This window comes from Equus przewalskii, unplaced genomic scaffold (assembly GCF_037783145.1).
Source record: "Equus przewalskii isolate Varuska unplaced genomic scaffold, EquPr2 contig_R1840, whole genome shotgun sequence".
Taxonomy (NCBI): domain Eukaryota; kingdom Metazoa; phylum Chordata; class Mammalia; order Perissodactyla; family Equidae; genus Equus; species Equus przewalskii.
In genome coordinates this window covers 123,348-145,808 of record NW_027228440.1, presented here as the reverse complement: position 1 = coordinate 145,808, position 22,461 = coordinate 123,348, and the positions used below count along the sequence as shown (strand labels likewise).

General features: G+C 43.1%; 1 protein-coding gene across 6 annotated transcripts in view; it reads right to left on the bottom strand.

Moving 5' to 3' along the window:
* LOC103545262 (lysosomal dipeptide transporter MFSD1-like) overlaps positions 1-2,771 on the bottom strand; it is a 43,192-nt gene extending 40,421 nt beyond the window's left edge. For all 6 annotated transcript variants that reach the window (XR_011536442.1, XR_011536441.1, XR_011536443.1 and 3 more), the window contains exons 1-2: positions 2,543-2,771; positions 697-749 (exon numbers count right to left, since the gene is read on the bottom strand). Coding sequence is in view for 3 of the 6 variants with exons in the window: in XM_070606880.1 (XP_070462981.1) it covers positions 697-749; positions 2,543-2,681 (192 nt within the window). In the remaining 3 variants the exon portion in view is untranslated. The remainder of the gene's footprint in view (positions 1-696; positions 750-2,542) is intronic.
* Between the last annotated feature and the right edge of the window lie 19,690 nt (positions 2,772-22,461).

Below are 22,461 nucleotides of genomic sequence, written 5' to 3'. Positions count from 1 at the left end.
CTACAGGAGCACCTCCATCTGCATCTGCCTGTGTCTTCTCTATTCTTACTCCCCATAGACTACCTGTACTGGGGCTCCCCCCACATGGAAAAGGGGAATCCTAGCCTATTCCTACCCACTCCCAACTTCTTCTTTTTTCCCTTTCATTCTAGAATGTGAAGGACCAATCTATGCATTTCTCCCTGCCCAAAGGCAAAAAACTTAGAAAGAAAAAAAACTATCTAAATACAGGAGAAACTTTAAACATCAAACATAATTTTTTAAAACCAGACTAAAATACTGATATAAACAATACTCTGCAATCAGTACCCACATTTAATAAATGAAATAACAACAAAAACTTATTTAAGAGAGCAAAAGGCTATCTTACCAAATCATCTGTCATTCAGATAATTACACAATGCAAGAGTGAAATGCAGCAAAAATCTGCTAATATTTTTTGGCAATATTGTAGAAACAGCACTTTATTTATCTAAGGTGTGAAACAACATCAAGTCATCAGTGCCGTAAATGAATTCCTTGTGGCCAGTCATTCCAACTCAAGAACACTCCTTGCTGCACAGATCTGGTGGCCAGAGATGTCAACACAGATTCATCAGACTGTTTCAGACTAGGCAACGTGTGACGGGACGACGCCTCCACAGCTAAACCTGCTCCAGAGTCAACGAAAGGAACAAAGGTGAAAAAGCAACTTACCCGCTTAAACTGACTCTGAAGCGCAGCAGGATTATCATAGCAAAAATAGCTGCCTAGAAAAAGGAAGAGCAAATCGTTTACAGTAATAATACTACCCATACACAAGTCTCAAGTTGCAATTACTACTCAAATGGTGATTTTAAATGTTTACATTAGGCTCTCGGGGCCTGACACCAGGGAAACATTTTGGACCACTTCCTTGTCCGCTAATATTTTCCAGGTTGTAGCCAAACACAAGGAGAGAAAACATGCCCGATGGTTTACAAATCATTAGTGAGGAAATCCTGGGAACCTGGACGAAGCTAACCAACAACTAACTGTTCTTCCACCTGACTTGCATCATGCTGCATAACGTCTATTATTAGCATCCTCACGAAGCAGCTATACTTCCCCCTTATTTAAAGCTAGCAAAACACAAACGCTAAACATTTCACGGACACTCTCCTAGCAAAGGTACCTGAAGTCATCACTTATTTTGAGAGCAGAAAAATGGAGTTTAACTACTGTGACTAAACCAATATTTGAAACAAGAGTTGTAACTCTACAAATAGAACACTCAAGACCAAATAATTTAGCGAAGACACCACCAAGAATGAAGAAATGAAGACAAAAAAGAGGTGTAAAGGATTAAATTGAAACATAATAATAATGTCTGCTGGGGAGTAAGAAAGAAGTGGAGAGAGGTATGACATTCACGCGCTCAGATTTATTTCTAAAGCAATATAACTGACAGATTTTTGCAGGCCACAAGATAATACCGCCTCCATTTCTCCATTAACTCTCTCTAGAGTACATATCAGAAGCTACTGGTTCAAAACAAGGAAAACTGTCACTAGAAAAGTATGAATCTGGTGTCTGAAACCCAGGCAGATAACTATAATTTACCAAAAATAATCTGCCTGCTGCCGTAGCGGCAATCTTAAGTGTTTTGTGTTGTTCTTGTTTTTCGTTCCTAAACCTAGAAATTTGTGATTCCTGTTTTAATCGTCATAAGAGATACCAATGTCATATTTTAAGGTTAATGGATGAGCATGATCTTTCCACAAAGGGGGCAGGGGGACAGAGAGAGCCGCCAAGAAACTAAAGCTCAAAGCATCCTTCATCCCTACTTATATATTCCATCACCAGCATAAAGTTATCACCATAGTATTTCTAAACCTACTGATTACACTGGTTCCAGTGAGCCCCCTGAAAAACTCGTTATTTTGACACCAAATACTGACATTAGCATGTCGCTGAAACACAGGCAGATGTTTTAAAAATTATCTCAGGAAACTGCCTTCATAGTCATCAGACTTCGTAACCGAAACCAAACACCGCCAAGCCTACCACAAGTCCAATCCAGAAAGATTGCTTCACAGTGGAGGAAAGGCAGAGGACACATCTACCCACTGAAGCCATCAGACAGACAGACTCCTACATTTCCCCAAGGAGGGTGACACACCTATGAAGGACTACCAAATTATTCATTCAAAAAAGAGGAGGAGACAGTTAAACTTTCCTGAATTCCTTCGGAACAAAGTGTCCTGAGAGAGGAACCTTGCCCATTCAGGGGCTCCTTCACGTCTACGGCCCCGGGCCCGAGTTGCTAGCCTCTAGGACTTCCTGGAGAGCAAAGGCGCGGGACAAACGCGCCCGGCTCGGTCCCCTGCCCCCACCTTCGGGACGCCGCTAGCTAGCACGTCCAAGGGTCGGGTGGGGTCGCGAAGGGAAAGGAAGGGAGCCCAGGAGCCGCAGCCAGAAGCTGCACGAAGGCCGCATAGCCGCGGGCGCTCGGCGCGGCCCTCGCGCTCCCGGGGAGCCGCGAAGGCTCGGCTCCCAGCCCCCGGCCCGGCCGCCGGCTCACCGAAGCCCAGGAAGCACATCAGCAGCAGCACCAGCAGCCGGTGCGCCAGGCGGCCGGGGTCGCAGAGGGCCGGCAGCGCGCTGGGCGCGCCGGGGCCGCCCGCCAGCAGCGCCCGCGCCTCCTCCTCCTCCTCCTCCATCGAGCCGGCCGGGCACCGACGAGCGACAGCGGCCGGCCCAGGGCGGAGTGCGGTCACATGGCGGCGCGGCGCACGTGACGCCACGGGGGTCACGCGGGGCTACGCTCACGTGGGTGGCCGTGGGCACGTGGTGGGCGGGGCCGGGCCGGCGCGCAGCTGGCCGGGGCGGGCTGCGGGGCGGGGTTCCGCCGGGAGCGGAGCGGGCTCGGGTCCCGCCCCCGCGCGGTGCGGGGCGTCAGGACGCGGGCACGCGCGCCGCCTGCTCCTGCGCAGCCCCTTGGGGTCCTGGGTCGCGCTGGGTTAAGCGCCGTACTTACGCGTGCCGGGTGCTTGGACCTCGGAGGGTTCACGGTTTAGATGGAGACGTCGACAGGAACTGATCCTTTAAAAACAGTTTGATGAATGGATGAATGTGGCAAGAACAGCGGCTGAAATAAGCGCCAAATTCTATAGAAATGGCTGGGAAAGGGGGAACAGGTGCTAAGTTTAGCCAGCCTTGGGGGAGGGGGTGGGGAGTGCTGGAGCTCCCTGAATTTGATAGCTAAACCAGGTTAGTTAAAATGAGCCAGTCACGGTGCCTCGTTAAGAGGGAGGGCCCTTCAGAGGGGATGGTAGGAGGGATAATAAAGATGCAGGCCTGAAACAGAGCTGGATGTGCGCGTGTTTGTATTGATCTGGGAAGGAGAGAGCAGAAACTCCAAACAGAAAACTAAAGAGAGAGTTGAAACACTAAACCTGGTCCGTGAGGAGCCATGCACGGATTTCCAGCAGGGTAGCAAAAATGCAAGATTGGTGTTTTTAAAAATTCAGTCTGGCCACGCAAGCCGATCTTCCGCTTTCTGGGTGCACCCAGGCTTTGCCAACATCATTTTGAGAGTGACAAGGCTGGAGGTTGAATAACCGTAAGGATTATTAGCAATTAGGAAGATAAGAGGTGGTAAGGGCCTGTGCTGAGGAAATAGGGATGGAGCAAAGGCGGCACAACAAGATTATAGGAAGTGAGACGGAGATGACTTTCTGAATAATAGTAGATGAGGTCTGAAAGAAAGGAAGGACTTGAAAATGTGCCCCAGGTTTTGTTACCTACCCTGATATTAGTTTACCCACATTAAACCCAGCATATATGGGGTTAAAACCAAAACACTCATTCCCTGCTTACTCTCTGGCTTCCTGGCTCCAGAACCCACTCTGCTCCATGGAGACAGTCACTGCCAAGGATAAGCCCCTGGATTCATTATCTCCTCCCAGCAAAGAGATACAGGCTGGTGGGAAACCTGCTGACCAGCAAGGTCCTGGGCTCCCTCCTCTCTGCAGGTGTCTCAAGGCCAAAGACAGGCACCGGGAAGGCTCCAACCAGCAAGGCCATATGCTCCCCCTCCCCTACTTAAAACCCCAAATAAAAGCCCTTCCCTTTAGCTTTTCGGGGAGTCTGGGATTTCAGTGTTAGCTGCCCTCTCTCCTTGCTCAGTGCTGTGCAAAAATAAAATTCCTACATTCTTCCGCCACACCTGGTGTCAGAGATTGGCTTGCTGGGCAACGGGTGAGCGCACTCACTTCAGGTTTAGTATCAGTTTCTAGTGTGAGCCCCCATAGAGATGAGAATATTGGAAGACTAGGGGAGAGGGCCAGGCGAGGCAGATCATTTGGAATGCGTTGCGTTTGAGATGTCTGTGCCGTCTCCACTGTCCACCTCCCATTCTCTCTTCTCCTCCACAGGAGGAGCCCCCAGTCTCGTGGAACTGTCTTACCAAGATGACTAACTCCATCTTCCCAATCACAGTGTTCACTTCCTTGTCCTCATCTGACTTGACTTCTCAGCATCAGTTGATAGAGTTGACAGCCCCTTCCTCATGGCCCCTTGATACTGCGCTCGCCTTGATTTCCTCCTACTTTACTGGGCTCATTTGCTGTCTCTTTTGTCAGCTCCTCCCCTTCTGCCTGAACTCTAAATGTTTAAGCGCTCCAAGGCCCTTCCACTTATCTGGTCCCATAGCTTTAAACATCATCCCTATCTCTGTGCCATTGCTGTGTGCGGCTATTGAGCACTTTAAATGTGGCTAGTCCTAATTGAGATGTGCTGTAAGTATAAAATTCACACCATATTTCAGAGACTTCGTATGAAAAAAATAAAATATCTTGCTAATTTTTACACTGATTACATGTTAAAATGATAATATTTACATATATTGGGTCAATGGAATATATCATAATTAATTTCACCTGCTTTTACTTTGTAATGTGGCTCCTAGAAAATTTTAAATTACGTATGTGGCTAACATTATATTTCTATTTATCAGTGCTGATTTATGTGCCAATGCCTCCAAAATACCTCCATTCCAGACTCCTTTTTTGAGCAATAAGACTCCTATTCCAACTGCCTATTTGACATCTCCACATGAATGACTATCAGGCATCTCAGACTGCACATAGCCAAAACGGAATCCTTGCACTGTCTCACGTGCTGGAGCTGTTCCTCGCTAAGTCTCTGCGGCGAAGCAGACGGCACAGCTCTCCACCAGCTACAGCAGTCGTCCTGGATGGCTTACTCACCTCATCTCCCACGTCTGCTCCGCCTTTGGAGTTGTCTCATCAACTTTCCTCCCAAACATCTGCTGAATCCGTGCATGCTCTCCACCACTACTGTTCTTAACAGATTGGGATCAGCTGGACAGCTGCAACACCCCTTTACATTTTTCTATTTTGCTTGTTTTTAATGAGAAATACATATACCTGATATGACATTCAAACAGTACCAAAGAGAATAGAGCTCAAAGCAAGTCTTTTCTGCCTCCCTATGGCCAGTACTCTAGGGAAGTAATCACCTTTCTAGATTCTTCTGCATCCTTCCAGAGCTATCACACACAGCTTTTTTTCCTTTCAACCCAACAATATACCTAGAGATTGTCTTCATTTTTTTTTTGACAGATGCAAAGGATTCTTTTGTGTGGGTGTATTATACATTATTTAGCAAGTCCCCCTACTGATGGACATTTAAGTTGTTTCCAAACTACTATACTGAGCACTGCACTGGATGGTCTGGACAATGGTCATTTCACACGTTGCCTTTACCTTTATGATAAATTCCTAAAAGTAACATTGCTAGGTCAAATAGGTATGCTTTTAAAATTTTGTTAGGTAGTGTCAAATTGTTCCCGTTAAAAATTGCACGAATCTACAGCCCCACCAACAGCGCTGGGAAGAACCTGTTCCCCACACCATCCCCGATCCAACTTGTTATCAGATTTTTGGTCTTTGCGAATCTAATAAGTGAAAAATGGCCATCATAGTGCAGTCTCAGTTTTCATTTCTATTATACAGAGTGAGGTTGACTCTCTTTATACAATTAATAGCCACTTATATTTTCTGGGAATTCTCTTCATGATCTTGCTCATGTTTTTCAGATGAGTCAGTGTCTGTCTCTTGTTGATGAAGTTGGCTCTTTGTCAGTGGTGTGTGGGTTGCAAATATTTCTTTTGACTATCTTTGTGCTATGTTTTTCCGTATAGTTTTTTTAGTGTAAATGTATCCCTTTTTTCATAAATCAAGGGTTTGCTTCCCCCACAAGATTTTCAACAGCCTTACCTGGGTTCCCTACTTCCACTGTCGCATTTCTATGATGTGTTGCCCACACAGCTGTCAGAATGATCCTTTCAGTTTGGGATCTTTTTAGTTAGTTTTCTCAAAGGATGATGAGACAACCAGCCAATATCTGAACTGGCAAAGACAAATTGGATTTACTGTGTACTCCACTAAGCGGGGGCTGTGTGGGTAGGCACAGTCTCACCAAGCAGAGCAGGCTGTTGAGCATCTCTAGGGCTTTGGGAAATATGGAGTTCAGGGGTAGGTGCATTTGGGAGGCAGAAGGGCTGGACATCATCTATCTAATTGCACTAGCTGACACCGCCAGTGCCATGTTGGATAGCAGTGGAGATAGGGTACATTCTTGCCTTGGACCTGGGATGAGTACTAAACAAACACACACTTGGGAGAGAAGGGAACACTCTTCCTCACAGTGGAAAGCCAACTCATAAATGTAGAAGGCCTGATGAAGTAGAATGTCGCCATGTGGCGACCATGATGGTAATTGATTCAAGCAAGAATCATCAGTGGTTGCTAAAATCAGTGGTGAAAGTTTGAGGAGGGATAAGATATATACATAGTCTCAAAATATCTCTTCACAAGGCATTTGTTAATTATAAAGAGAAACATAGTGCAGAAACCTGGCACACACCACCTTAACCAAGTGATCAAATCAACATTAACCGGTATTGAGACAAACTGACGTCATGCGCCTCTTGATATTATGCTCTGAGATGAACGCACCCCTCTGTGGTATACCCACCCAAAGTTCATGCCTAAATCTAATTGTGAGGAAACATCAGACAAATCCAAGTTGAGGGACATTCTACAAAATTCCTCAAAAAAGTCAATGTCATAAAAGACTAAGGCACTGATCCTGATGACTGCAGGCTAAAGACACATGACAACTGAATGCAGCACTTGAGCTCTAAGGAACACTGTTGGCGCAGTTGACACAATCTGAATAAGGTTTATGATTAATTTGTACTCTATCGATAATAATTTTTTGATTTTGACTATTATACTGTGGTTATGAAAGAGAAAATACTTCATTTTAGAAAACAGACACTGACTGAGAAATTCAGAAGCCAAGAGACAACATACTTGCATGTACCTTACTCTCAAATGGTTTAAAAAATGTGTGTATACACATGTGTATGTGTACAGACAGAGAGAAAAGGAACAAATGTAAAATGTTGACATGTGGGGGATCTGAGTACAGGACATATGGGAATTCTTTGTACCAGTTTTACAGCCTTTCTGTAAGTCCGAAATTATGTCCACCAGACTTTGACCACTGAGAGCCTTGCACATCTTTGTATCTCAAACACTAGTTCAGGGCCCAGCTTGAAAACCGCTTCAGTGAATGGCTGAGTCCCTTAAACCAGGAAAGAGTTGTACTAGCGAGTGGTGTAACAAGGAAAGCTTACTGCCATGGAAAAACCCATTCCTGCCTACACAGTAAACTTCCTCAGTCTAAGTGCATTGTCCTATTATTAGTCAAGCAAATTGCACTTATTTTATAACTACTGAGTGATGGAAAAATGAGAATGAGTGAGGGTATAGGAATAGTTTGTATCATCTGGGACAGAAGGCCATTGGATCAACGAGCCAATTTCACTGGTGTAGGGATGGCTACAGCCTCTGCAGCAAAGTTAGACCTATAGACAGAAAAGGGGATAGAGTTTTCTCAAAAATCTAAGTTCTAGAGTCAGTCTTTACTTCCTACCACTCCTCCCGAGGGCCTTGTGGGTCAAAACATTCTCCTTATCTCCATCCTATGCAGAAGCCAAGCTGGAAACCCCGTAGTCCTCTTCAACACCTTCTTCCCCTCCCTGGCCCGTCCTGACCCCCGCCTCTCCCCACCAGCAGTGCGGCAAGAGGGAGGAGTGCCTGCTTCTGCTTGAGAGCCCAGAAGAAGGGATAAGTGAGTCTGCTCTGAAAGAATGGAGGAGATTGGGGGTGGGGGAGGATTGGCGGTACATCAGGCAAAAGCAGCTTCATTTGCAAAGACAGAAAGGGGTACAAAATCACATCAACTGCCATGTCAGCTTCATTGACTCTCAGTGGAAGATGAGCAAAGGAAGGCTTTGGAGATCTGATAAAAAAATAACTAGACTGATTTAAATTATGGGACTATAATTTGTCTAGTTTTTCCATGTATCAACTCATGAAAAATACAGTCTCTGGTCAAGTTTATATAATCACAGGAATGAAAATTTTGTATATTCTTATTTGAATGAGGTATTAATTTTAAAAGAAAAATCTATGCCTTAGTAATATAAGATTGCTCTTATATTTTAGTGTTGAGTTGACCAAACTCGTGGCCCAGATAATGGGAAGGCATCCAGTAGGAGGTGTGGGGAGCCTTGGCTCATTCATCTACTAACCATTCTGTAACGGCCTTCTTTACTCTTTTCCTTTTTCTCTATTTTTGGCATTACTGTCATGACCTGAGAATCTGTGTCTCCCACACATTTGGCCTAATACCTTGCCTTTAACTCTCCCCAGTGTTGAGAAAGCTCTTCCTTCCCCTCTCAGCTGTGGGACTCAGATAAAGCTCATTCATTAACGTTCTCTCTCAGCAATATGTTTGCAAGGATGTCCACTCTGAATGTCTACCTCCTTTGCTCAGAATATAAAATTCACTCATTTATAAAGAACTATAGCATTACATAAAACTGAAGTGATGTCTTCATAAAGCATGATTTAAAAATTTGCTTCAAATAAAAGTGCTTTTTTCAATAAGAAAAGATACTTACTATGTGATTTTGGCTCATTTCACATTTCTGTACCTGTATTTTCCCATCAGTAATAATCGTATTTGTGACCTGCATCCTTCATTGGGATGCCAGGGTGGTTATGGGATGTTAAGTGTGTTAATGTCCTCATGTAAAAAAATATGGAGGCATGACATCAGCATCATGGCAAAGTGAGCTCTTCCCTTAGTCTCCCCCCACCCCACCAAGAAACAACGAAAAGGACACTGAGAAACCAACAGAGGACATTCACACAACACAATAGACATCTGAGAGATGCATATAGTCATACCTCTGAAGGTGAGGGTGCTGGACCCCCCTGGGAGGCCGTGGAAGGAGACAGGTCGATCTCCTCTCCCTCCTATTAGAAATAATAAGAACAGCAAAATTGCAGGCTATAAAATCAACTTAAAAATATCAGTTGTATTTCTATACTCTTATAACGAACTAACAGAAACAGAACTCAAGAATACAATCCCATTTACAATTGCCACAAAAAGAATAAAATATCAAGGAATAAATTTAACCAAGGAAGTGAAAGATCTATACAATGAAAACAATAAGACATTATTGAAGGAAGTCAATGATAACATGAAGAAATGGAATGATATTCCATGCACATGGATTGGAAGAATAAATGTAGTTAAAATGTCCATACTACCTAAAGCAATCTGCAGATTCAATGCAATCCCAATTAGAAGCCCAGTGACATTCTTCACGGAAATAGAACAAAGAATCCTAAAATTCATATGGGACAACAAAAGACCCTGAAAAGCTAAAGGAATCCTGAGAAAAAGGAACAAAGCTGGAAGCATCACAATCCTTGACTTCAAAATATACTACAAAACCATAGTAATCAAAACAGCATGGTACTGGTAGAAAAACAGACACACAGATCAATAAACAGAATTGAAAGCCCAGGAATAAAACTGCACATCTACAGAGAGCTAATCTTTGACAAAGGAGCCAAGAACATACAATGGAGAAAGGAAAGTCTCTTCAATAAATGGTGTTAGGAAAACTGGACAGTCACATGCAACAGAATGAAAGTAGGCCAATATCTTTTGCCACACACAAAAATTAATTCAAAATGGATTACAGACTTGTGGGTAAGATGTGAAACCATAAAACTCCTAGGAGAAAATATAGGCAGTACACTCTTTGACATCGGTGTTAGAAGCATCTTTTCAAATATCCTGTCTACTCAGGCAAGGGAAACAAAAGAAAAAGTAAACAAATGGGACTACATCAGACTAAAGAGCTTCTGCAAGGCAGAGGAAACCAGGAACAAATGAAAAGACAACCCACCAACTTGGAGAAAATATTTGCAAATCATATAACTGACAAGGTAGTAGTCTCCAAAATATATAAAGAACTCACACAACTCAACAACAAAAAAACAAACAAACAAATCAAAACAATGGGCAAAGGATAAGAACAGACATTTTTTCAAAGAAGATATACAGATGGCCAACAGGCACAGGGAAAGATGTTCAACATCACTAATCATCAGGGAAATGCAAATCAAAACTACAGTGAAATATCCCTTTACACATGTTAGAATGGCTATAATTACCAAGACAAAAAATAACAAATGTTGGAGAGGGTGTGGAGAAAAGGGAACCCTCCTACACTGCTGGTGGAAATGCAAACTGGTGCAGCCACGTGGAAAAGAGTATGGAGATTTCTGAAAAAATTAAAAATAGAAATACGATATGACCCAGCTATCCCACTACTAGTGTTTATTCAAAGAACTTGAAATCAACAATACAAAGAGACTTATGCACCCCTATTTTCACTGCAGCATTATCCACAATAGCCAAGAGGTGGAAGCAACCCAAGTGCCCATCAACTGATGACTGGTAAAGAAGATGTGGTGTATATATACACAATGGAATACTACTCAGCCATAAAAAAGACAAAATCATCCCATTTGCAGCGACATGGATGGACCTTGAGGATGTTATGTTAAGTGAAATAAGCCAGACAGAGAAAGACTAACACTGTATAAGATTTCACGCATATGTGGAAGATAAACAAACACACGGACAGAGAGAGCAGTTCAGTGGTTACCAGTGGTGCAGAGGGTTGGGAGTGGGCATAAGGGGTGAAGGGGCACATACATATGGTGACTGACAATAATGTACAACTTGGATTTCACCATGTTATAAACTATTATGACCTCAATAAAATAACTTTTTAAATACATGAATTACAGTGAGCAGTAAATACTAGTCTTAATGCTTTTTGGATGCAAAGTGCCACATCTAAAGTGACTACAGCCACAGAGCAGCCTCTACAGGTCCGACCCTCTGAGGCCAGACTCTTTTTGAAGATCTGAAAGACTGTTTGCCTGCTCAATACTTAATAGTGCTTTCTGTTGTCTAGCAAAACAACTAAGAGCCATTTAGATTTGTTTTATTCACTTCCAACGGAATAATTCTGTTGTTTTCCTCATCTGTTTATGGCAAGCTTGAGTCCTGAAGGAGCAGAATAAATAACTCACTGGGTTACAGTACAACTTAGCGAGAGAACAAAGAGCAGACAGGCAATTACGGGACACCCTATTTTAAACAACTGGTTACAAGGAGAAAAGAGATTGTGAAAGTGTGACATTATTAATATGTATGACTAGTCCACTGAATAAAAAATTCACTGAAAGTGCAAAATTCTATAGAAATATTAGAAATGTATGAGGCGGTATGACAAAACAATAATAAAGAGAGAAACAATACAGAATTACAAAATAAGGAGAAAAAGATAGGAAAAAATTACCAATGGCATAATCAGCCCCTTGGGAAAACAGCATTAGAAAGTAAACATGAGCGTGTCCCACAGAAGCACGTGAGATCCCCGCTGGGAAGAGTATAAAATGGGAAGGGAGAGCTCTCAGCCCTTGGATCCCAGGGTGACTGTGGGAGCTGTGTGCACGGCTGTGAGGTGTACGAGGAAGGATGACCCCCTGACTGGCACATTCTCCGTGTCTGTTTTGAAAACCAGTTGAATAAGGAGAAGACACTAAGTAAGGAGAAGATACTGCCCCCAAAGACACTAAACTGGCGAGGACGTCAGGATGGAGAGGAGGAAGGCTGGGAGCGAAGATAGGTACTGTGCCCGGGATGGAATGCCATCCCTGATTGCCCCAAATTGCTAACACCAATAGTTAAATTTATGGCCTACAGTCTTTAATGTTTAATAAAGATATGTCTCTCCTACTATGAATATTTTTACCTACGTAAGCACTCATCTTTCAGTCTATTTCTATTTTTCTCTTTCTGTATGTGTCCAGCTATGCATTCATCCATATGCCTACCTCTACCTGTATATCTGTCTATTTATCTACCACAGATATGGGAGTCTATTGTATAGACTAAATTCAAAAATAAAATTATATTTTTTTCTCTCTCATGTCACGTGAAGGGGGTCAGGAAAAAACAGATAATATTATATTTTCTAACTGGAAAAGTTTAAAGGAACACTCCAGCTTGGCGAAAGAAAAAATAGATTTATATGTACATGTTAAGCAATGAAAAAACTGTGCACATACTTATGAATTACATATTGAGGAAGAGAAAGACAAAGATGAGAAAATATTCCAAGAAAAAATTAAGCAGTTGGGGGAACAGCCATAGGAAGTACATACAGACACTTCTTATGCAGGTCATGCATTTACTGTCTCAGCTCCAAGTTCGTCCTTCTCACCTAGTCTATGAAAACTTGAATCGATTTCCTTTGCTAACGGGCGCAATGTTCAGCTTTGCCAGTAGATGGCGCAGGAGAGACAGCCTCCAGCTCTCCCGGGCTCGCTCCAGGGCTCCCACCCCTGCCTGCAGCATGGCCCTGCAGCGCCCCGTTCCTGCAGCACAGGCGGCTTTTTCTTTTTTTTTTTAAGAAAAATATTAAGCAGCCCACGGCTTAATAGAATAAACAAATCTATAAAGTTAGTACTATAAAAAAAACTATACAACAAAGTTACCTCTGAAATTCAAAGTCAGCAAAGGAAAGATGAGAAAAAATTAAATTAAAATAACCAGCCTGTTGGAAGAACAGCAGGAGGAAGGGAGACGTGAGCACACGTCCACAGGGCCGGGTGGGGCCCACAATTCGGGAAGGAGTACGGCCTTCCCTATGCTGAGCCTGCAATCTAAATCAACACACACTCGTGTCAGACAGATCAGGATAAAACCTTGGAGTGGACAAACTGACTAGGCTCTGGTCCACCTGCTGTCGTCTATTCACGCGTGATTTGTCTGTGAGTACTGCAACGTGGCAGAGTCTCTGCGTGATTCAGTTCAGACACCTAAACCCAGACACGTATTTTTATCTGCTTCAGATCTCTATCTATCTATCTATGTATCTATCCATCTGTCTATCTAGAAAAGTGACCTGCCCCAAATAGATTGCTTTATGAGTATGTCAGGAGGGCTGGCCCAGGGAAGGAGCCTGGCTTGAAATGCCCTCCTCGTCCATAGCTACCATTCCTGACTCACCACAAATTCCTAGCACTAAAAACTTAAATTTCCTCCTGGGTTAGGTCAAAAAACAGCATCGATATAGATGCCAGTTGTTCAAAGTTGTTTCTCTCCGCCTAATGATATATCCTGAAAGCACCCCCCTCCGCTCACGTAGATCTTACTTGTTCTTTTTTTATACCTGCATAGTACTGTATTGTGTGTTGGTACCACAGTTTATTCAACTACTCTCCTACATTTGGGCATTTATTAAGTTTTCAGTTTTTGCAATTGTAAATCACATTGCAATACATAATCTTGTGCAAAAGCATTTTTATGTGTTGGAAGTTTGTCTTCAGGCTAAAGTGCGATTGCTGGGCCAAAGAATCAATGCATATGCGATTTTTTAGGTGTTGCCAAACCTCCTTTCAGAGGGATTGTAACGTTTTGCGTCATGAAAATACCTGTTTTCCCACAGCCTCACTGAAAGAGTGTATTGGCAGCTTTTGAATTTTTGCCAATCTGGCTCAGCATATGTGGCGTAGATTGATAAAAATAACATGAAGAAATGTATGCGAGAATGGCTATAAGTTTTAAAGGTGGAAATGATTGGTCTTTGGGTAGATGTGTCGTGTGTACCCTGTGTCCCTCTCAGTTGCTCACCAGAGGTCAGCTTTCTCACATGGCCACTACAGCTGTTTGGCCAGTGGATGTCACTCTAGTACCGCTTTAAGAGAGAGAGTCTAGTGCAGCCCTCTCAGTTCACAGACTTTAGGACAATAGCTCTCTTTAAGAATCACAGCATGGGGGCTGGCCCAGTGGCACAGCGGTTAAGTTCGCACGTTCCGCTTCGGTGGCCAGGGGTTCACCAGCCTGGATCCTGGGTGCAGACATGGCACCGCTTGGCAAGCCATGCTGTGGTATGCGTCCCACATATAAAGTGGAGGAAGATGGGCGCGGATGTTAGCTCAGGGCCAGTCTTCCTCAGCAAAAAGAGGAGGATTGGCAGCAGATGTTAGCTCAGGGCTAATCGTCCTCAAAAACAAAACAAAACTGACAAGAAATGTTGCACATTGAGTTCTGATATCAGTGGTTAATCTCTCCTTATGATATCCCTTAGGCAGGTGTGCCCGGGAAATCATCTCCATTCTGAGTTTATCTCTGTACTGTGGAAGTTCTGCCACACATTGTCACCTGCTAGCTCTGTCACATTGGGTCTTACAGCCTTTGTCCCAGTTGCCAGACAGTCCTGAGTTCTTGCTTATGCTCTTGTTTCAAGGTCACCTGAAGGGCAGTCTTCACAAAGGACTTCCCAGGAGTGTCCTCTTCCTTCCACTTTGCTTGCTAGACGTTTGTTGCTGATCACGTGTCACCATGGGACTTGTCTCACTGTGTGTGAGAGGCCCTGTGGCTTCTTTGTATTTCTAATTTGAGCATTCCGATTAGCCATGGCCTCTCTCTTCTCCCCAGCAGCAAGTCACAGAGGGAGGGGTTTTCAGATCTGTTCTGTAAATATTGGGCTATTTTTCAAAGGGAAGATTAAACTGTACAGATAGAGGATGACAATGAGCTTAGAAGAGTTACCACATTTTTTTTTTTAAAGATTTTATTTCTCCTTTTTCTCCCAAAGCCCCCTGGTACGTAGTTGTCTATTTTTAGTTGTGGGTCCTTCTAGTTGTGGCATGTGGGATGGCACCTCAGCATGGCCTGATGAGTGGTGCCATGTCTGCACCCAGGATTTGAACCGGCGAAACCCTTGGCTGCCACAGTGGAGCGCACAAACTTAACCACTCAGCCATGGGGCAGGCCCCCAGAGTTACCACTTTATTACCTTCCATTCTTGAGCAAGGATTTCACTAATTCTGCCTAGCTACCTTGAATTTAGAAGTAGAACAGGTAAATCACTCGCACCTGTTTGAGAGGAACAATATTTTACTTAGAACTTCTGAAAGTTTTTCAAAAGCTGAAACTGAAAATCAGCTAAGAGTTCCTGAAGAATCTATTGCCATTCTAGTCTGCTGATGCATCGCAATGCGCAGGTTGAGGCAATCTGGACATTTCATTTTTTCTAATAAATAAATATCCGCCAACTACTTATACACACATGATAATAACAGTTAACACTCTCTAGCGCTTACTGTGTGCCAGGCACCATTTTGAGCACGTTACTGGTATTATCTGACACAATCCTCAGGGCATTCCCATGAGGCAGGTACTCTCAATCTTGCTGCGTGGATTTCTGGCTGTGTAAACAGGAAGGGTAGAAGGAGGAAGTGTAAGTAGCTGGAGAGTTCTGGAGAGTGTGGGAGCTCTACTAGGAGCAGGCAGTGAGGATCAGCCCAGTGGACCTACACGCTGCCCAGATAGAGAGAGCATCCCGCAGTGCGGAGCCTGATAGAGGAGCCATGTGTCCTGAAAGGAGACAGAGGCTCAGACTAGGTGCCCCTTCCATGGGAGAGGAAGCAAGCCTCCCACTGACCCTACTAATTAGACTGAGCTAGTAAAGAGGTAAAACCAAAGAAACTAAACCAAGGCAGGGCTTCCTGTGACCAGGACTTGTGTGCAGAGAGGGAGGAGAAAGACCTTATCTCCATCTTGCATAGCTAAGGCAAACCCCCTGCTGCTCCCGCTGCACGGGGCCAGGCTACAGCCTCTGACTGGTGCAAGTGAGGGAGGCAAGGGCTCCCTGGTGGGAATAAGGCACACTGAGTTATCCCCTGTGTTCCTAGGGAAGGCAGTGGGCAGCAAGGGCGAGGCCTGGGCAGTAGTCCCATGTTCGTGTTTGCTTTCATGCCTTTTCGGGGCTGTGGCAGAAGTGTCCCACCATGTCCTCTGCAGGCATATAGCATTTCCACACGTACAAGTCCAACTTCCAGCTGCAGCTCTCATTTCAGGGCTGGCTGTGGCCCCCGGAGTCCGCTTGGCCTGTGCACAGGGTACGCTGGAAGTCCCAGACAATTAATACCAACTCGGGAGTTGGTGCATAAATGTCACATCCCCCTTGCCACTTGAGTGGATAACTCTGAAGTGCATGTTCAGCTCTCATAATCCAAATTCCCTGATGAATTTTGCCCCAATTGCCTACTCTGGTAGCTTATTTGACAACATACCTTTTCAGGGCCATCATCCCTTCCCTTCTTAGTGTTTCCTGGGACCACCTCCTGCGTTGGGCGTCTCCAAGGCCACCCCCAGGTTCCATGATTGTCCAGGAGGACTCACTGGCCTCAGCACAAGTTGCGCTCATGACTACGCTATATTACAGAGAACGGACACACAGCAGAATCAGCAAAGGGAAAGGTGCGCGGGTTGAAGGCTGCAGGGCCCGGGGGCAAGCTTCCAGCAGTCCTCTCCCAGTGGACTCACACAGGATGCACTTAACTCCCCCTGCACCAAGCTGTGACAGCGCGTGTGAAACGCCGTCTACCGAGGAAGCTCGTTAGCGGCTCAGGGCCTCAAGCCTTTAACAAGAGTTGCTCAATAGAGACCCTCCGCCTGGCGTGTGCCCGTATCCCAGACTCCCAAAATGAAAGCGGGCATTTAGCACAAACCCAGTGTTCACACACGGTTTAGGCACAGCGAGCCACTCTTAGAAGTGTTTTGGGAACCTTCTCAAAATCCAGGTTCTCAGATGCCCACCAAGGGCCAACCTCGCAAGCAGGCCTCAGGACAGCGGTCTCAGGCCTGCCATGTTAGTACTCTTCTCCAGCCCTCCCCGATAAACTTCTTGTCCTCAGATCCTTGTCTCAGGGTTCTCTTAACCCAAACTAATCCTGGAGCCTACCCCTCCTCTGAGATTACTGGCCAGGAATCATGTCATAACCCCGACATGTTTGATTTTGAAACTTCCTAATATTTCACACTTTTTCACAATGCTTGGATTCATGTACAATAATATTATACAAACTCAGAAGAGAATGAGAGTGAGAATGTGAAATAGTGGCTGGGTCCCCGTTCCAGGAGTTAGGGATCTTGATTTCTAGGCCTTGTGTGCCTCAATGTTAGGACTGGCTCACGCTGGTGGATTTCAATGTGTCCCCGGCAGTAACCCCTTGTTAATCCCCATTTCAGTTCATTTGGGCTGCTATAACAGAATGCTGTGGACTGAGTAGTCATAATGACAGAACTTTATTTCTCACGGTTCTCGAGACAGGCAAGTCCAAGACTAAGGTGCCGGCAGGTTCGGTGTCTGGTGAGAGTTCGCTTCCTGGTTCTTTTCTCCATGTCCTTATGTGGCAGAGGGGGTGAGGGAGCCCCCTAGGTTCTCTTTCATAAGGGCAATAAGCACCTTCCAAAGGCCCACCTCCTAATGCCATCACACTGGGGATTAGGTTTCAACATAAGAATTTTAGAGGGAAAATAAACATTCAGTCTATAGCAATTCCCTACCTCCATAAACCCCACCTTTCTTTGATTTTTTCTAAAATTTTAATCACTTTTAATTGAGGTATAATTGACATTCAGTAAAGTTTATTCCTTATCATTGTACAAATCAATGACTCGTGACAAATTTATACCATTATGTAACCACCAACTCAATCAAGACACAAAATTGGCATCACCCCAAAAAGGTCCTCCACGGCCCGTTACAGTCAGTCCTTTCCTCTGCCCCCAGCCCTTCACATCCTCTGATCTGGCTGCTTCATTCCAGTTTGCCTTTTCTAGGTTTTCCTGTAAATGGAATCACACAGTATGTAGTCTTTTTTATCTGTCTTCTTTCACTTCTGTCACTGGGATCCATCCACATCGTTGTGTACACCGGTAGTTAATTCCTTGTTATTGCCCAGCAGTCTTCCACTGGATGGATACAGAACAATTTGTTTGTCTGTCCACCTGTTGATGGACACCTGAGTTCCTTCCAGTTTGGGCTATTATGAATAAAATTTCTAGGGACATTCACGTACAAGTTTTTGTAAAAACGTATGTTTTGTTTTTCTTGAGTGAATACCCGTCAGTAGGACTTCCGCGTTGTGTGGTAAGTGCATAGTTAACTTTTTTAGAAACTGCCAACTACTATGCAAACTGGCCGAGCCTTTTTGCCCTCGCAGCAGAAATGCATGCAAGATCCTGTTGTTCCTATCCTCATGGACACTGTATATTTTCAGGTTATTTTCTTTTACTTTTAGCCATTCTAATGGGTGTGTGCTAATAGCTCATATTTCCCTGATGACTAGTGGTGTTGATTGAACAACTAGTCATGTGTCTATTTGACATTCATATATCTTCTTTGGTGAAATGTCTGTTCAAATCTTCTTCCTATTTTTTAAATTGGGTTGTTTTTGTTCTCAATATTTAGTTAAAAGAGTTCTTTATATATTGGGGATATAAGTCCTTTCATCAGATTATATTTTGCATATAATGTTTCCAGGTCTCTGACTTGCATTTTTATTTACTCAATGAAGCCATTTTAAATAGCTTTATTGAGATATAACTCACATACCATACAATTGAACCATTTAAAGTATACAATTCAATGGATTTTAGTATATTCACAGAGTTGTGCAACCATTACCACAATCTGATTTTAGAACATTTAAACACTCCAAAAGGAAACCCCATATCCACTAACATTCCCTCTGTATTTCCCCTTACTGCCCCACCCCCCCCAGCACTAGGGCACCACTTACCTGTTTCCATCTCTGTAGATTTGCCTATTTGGAACATTTCATACAAATGGAATCATGCAATAAGTAGTACATTGTGATTAGCTCCTTTTAGTTTGTAAAATGTTTTCAAGTTTCATCCATGTTGTAGCATGTATCAGTACTTCATTCCTTTTAATCGCCAAATAATGGTCCATTGTGTGAGTGCACAACATGTTCTCTATCCATTCATCAGTTGATGGACGTTTGGACTTCCGCTTTTTGGCTACTATGACTAAGGCTGCTATGAACATTCTTATATGAGCTTTTATGGACATACATTTTCCGTTCTCACCAGTAATGTATGAGAGTTCCAATTTCTCCACATCCTTGCCAATGCTTGTTACTGTCCTGTCTTTGTTATAGCGGCCATCCCAGTGCATGTGCCATCGTGCTTCTTTGCTCTGTATCTCCTGATGACTAATACTACTGAGCACCCTTCCATGTGCTGATTAGACTTCACATATCTTCTTTGGAGAAATGTCTGTTCAGATCTTCTGCCCCTTTTTAATTGGTTTCTCTTTTTATTATTGAGTTGTAAAAGTTTTTTATATATTCTGGATATAAATCCCTTATCAGGTATATGATCTGCAAATATTTTCTCCCATTCTGGAGGTTTTTATCATATTATTTGTAGCACAAAAGTTTTTAATTTTGATGAAGTCCAATCTATCAACTTTTTTTTTCATATACTTTTGGTGTCAAATCTAAGAACCCATTACCTAACCCAAAGTCACTAAGATTTACTCCTGTTTTCTTCTATGAGTTTTATAATTTTACTTCTCGCATTTAGGTGGTTTGATCTATTTTGAGTCAATTTTTGTGTGTGATATAAGGAAGGAGTCCAGATTATTTTTTTTGCATGTGTTTATGTGGTTGATCTAGCACCATTCATTGGAAAGACTATTTTTCCCCCACTGAATTGTCTTGGCACTCTTGTCAAAAATCAATTGATCATAAATGTAAGTGTTTATTTTTGGACTCTAAATTCTATTCCACTGATATATATTTCTATCCTTATGGCAATACTACATTGTCTTTGTAGTAAATTTTGAAATCAGGAAGTGCAAGTCTTCCAGTTTCGCTCTTTTTCAAGATTGTTTTAGCTATTCTGGATCCCTTGCATTTCTATATGAGTTTTAGTATCAACTTGTCAATTTCTGTAAAACAAAACAATAGCCAGCTAGGACTGTTTTTATAGTGGTTGCATTGAATCTGTAGATCAGTTTGGGGAGTATTGCCATCTTAACAATATTAAGTCTTCTGATCCGTGAATACGGGATGTCTTTCTATTTATTTAGATTGTATTTAATTTTTTTCAACAGTTTTAGACTTTTCAGTATACAAATCTTGTACTTTTTTTTTTTCTGAGGAAGATTCTCCCTGAGTTAACATCTGTTGCCAATCTTCCTCTATTTTGTATATGAGCCACTGCCGCAGCATGGCCACTGATGAGTGCTGTAGGTCCGTGCCTGGGAACCAAACCTGGGCCACCGAAGTGGAGTGTGACAAACTTAACCACTAGGCCACCAGGGCTGGCCCTAGATCTTGTACTTTTGTTAATGTATTTCTAAGAATTGTATTCTTTTTGATGATATTGTAAATAGAATTGTTTTCTTAATTTCATTTTCAGATTGTTCATTTCTAGTGTATAGAAATATAATTGATTTTTATATATTGCTCTTGTATCCTGCAACTTTGCTGAACTCATTTGCCGGTTCTAGTAGTGTTTTACTGAATTCCTTAGAATTTTCTGTACACAAGATCATGTCATCTGCAAATAGAGATAGCTCTACTTCTTCCTTCCTAATCTGAAAGCCTTTGATTTCTTTTTTATGCCTAATTCCCTGGCTAGAACCTCCAGAATGGGTCTACTTCTGGACTCTCTATTGTATTGCATTGATCTATATGTCTACCCTTATGCCAATGCCACACTCTCTTGACTAATGAAGCTTTGTTGTACATTGTAAAATTAGGAATAGAAATTTTACAACTTTGTTCTCCTTTTTTACAACTGTTTTGGCCATTCTATATCCTCTGATATTCCATATGCATTTTAGAATCAGCTCATTAAATTATACAAAGGAGGCCTATAGTGTAAGAATACCATTAAATTCAAACCGAAATTAGAGATAGAAGGGATATAAAATCATTAACCTGGAGTCAATCTTTCACCCTTTCTGCAAGGTTCTGTGTGAGGACTGAATAAGACTGCGGAATCATACAAGCGTTGTGGTGGAATGGGGAGAAACTCTGAAGCCCTCTAGGGACTCAGCTCTGCCACATTTCATCATTCAATGTCCCTGGGTCTTGATTTCTCGGAGACGGAATTAATGATTTTATTCACTCTCTTCTGGTTATATAAACTATCCCCAAATGTAGTGGTTTAAGCACTAATCAACTGATACTACGTAGACAAAAATACTTTAAAACTGGGGAAGCATTGTGAAAACATAAGGAATTATCACGACTGATACTCCAGCTAATTTAAGTTCTCTCCAATGCCAGCCTACCAGTTTGGAAAGGAGTAAAATAACATCTAATAATACACTGACAGCACAGTTCTGAGCAGCTGTATTCCCAGTCAACGTCCACCCAGCAATGTCGCACATACACTATAAGGTGAAGTCGCCCACCAGAGGAGGAACTGGGCGTAAATCTCCCTCGCTTCTCTCCAAATGAGGCAGCTGTGGTGGAAAGAAGAATATGAAAAGGAAGACGTCAGGGCAAGATGACACAGGGGAAACGGAGACAAGGAGAAAGGGAACTCATTCATTCCTCCTCCCAAAAGAGCTGTGGCTCCCACACCTCCCAAATCCTGTCGCACATGGCTGCCGGGCCCAGGCGGGACCCAGGCCAGCCCCGCCCCACTGCTAACTGCTCTGTCACCTCGGACGGGTCAGCTTCACCTCCCTGACCTTCAATTTCCTTATTGTTTTCCCCAGCTTAAATGTGGAATGATTGACAAATGAAAATTGTGTATATTTAAGCTATACAGTGTGTGATTTGATATATGTATTTGTATTTTTTTATTAAGATTATGATAGATTACAACCTTGTGAGATTTCAGTTGTACATTATTGTTAGTCATGTTGTGGGTACACCACTTCACCCTATGTGCCCTCCCCCCACCCCCCCTTTTCCCTGGTAACCACCAATCGGTTCTCCATGTCTATATGTTAACTTCCACCTATAAGTGGGGTCATATAGAGTTCATCTTTCTCTGTCTGGCTTATTTCGCTTAACATAATACCCTCAAGGTCCATCCATGTTGATGCGAATGGAACAATTTGGTCCTTTTCTATGGCTGAGTAGTATTCCATTGTGTATATATACCATATCGTCTTTATCC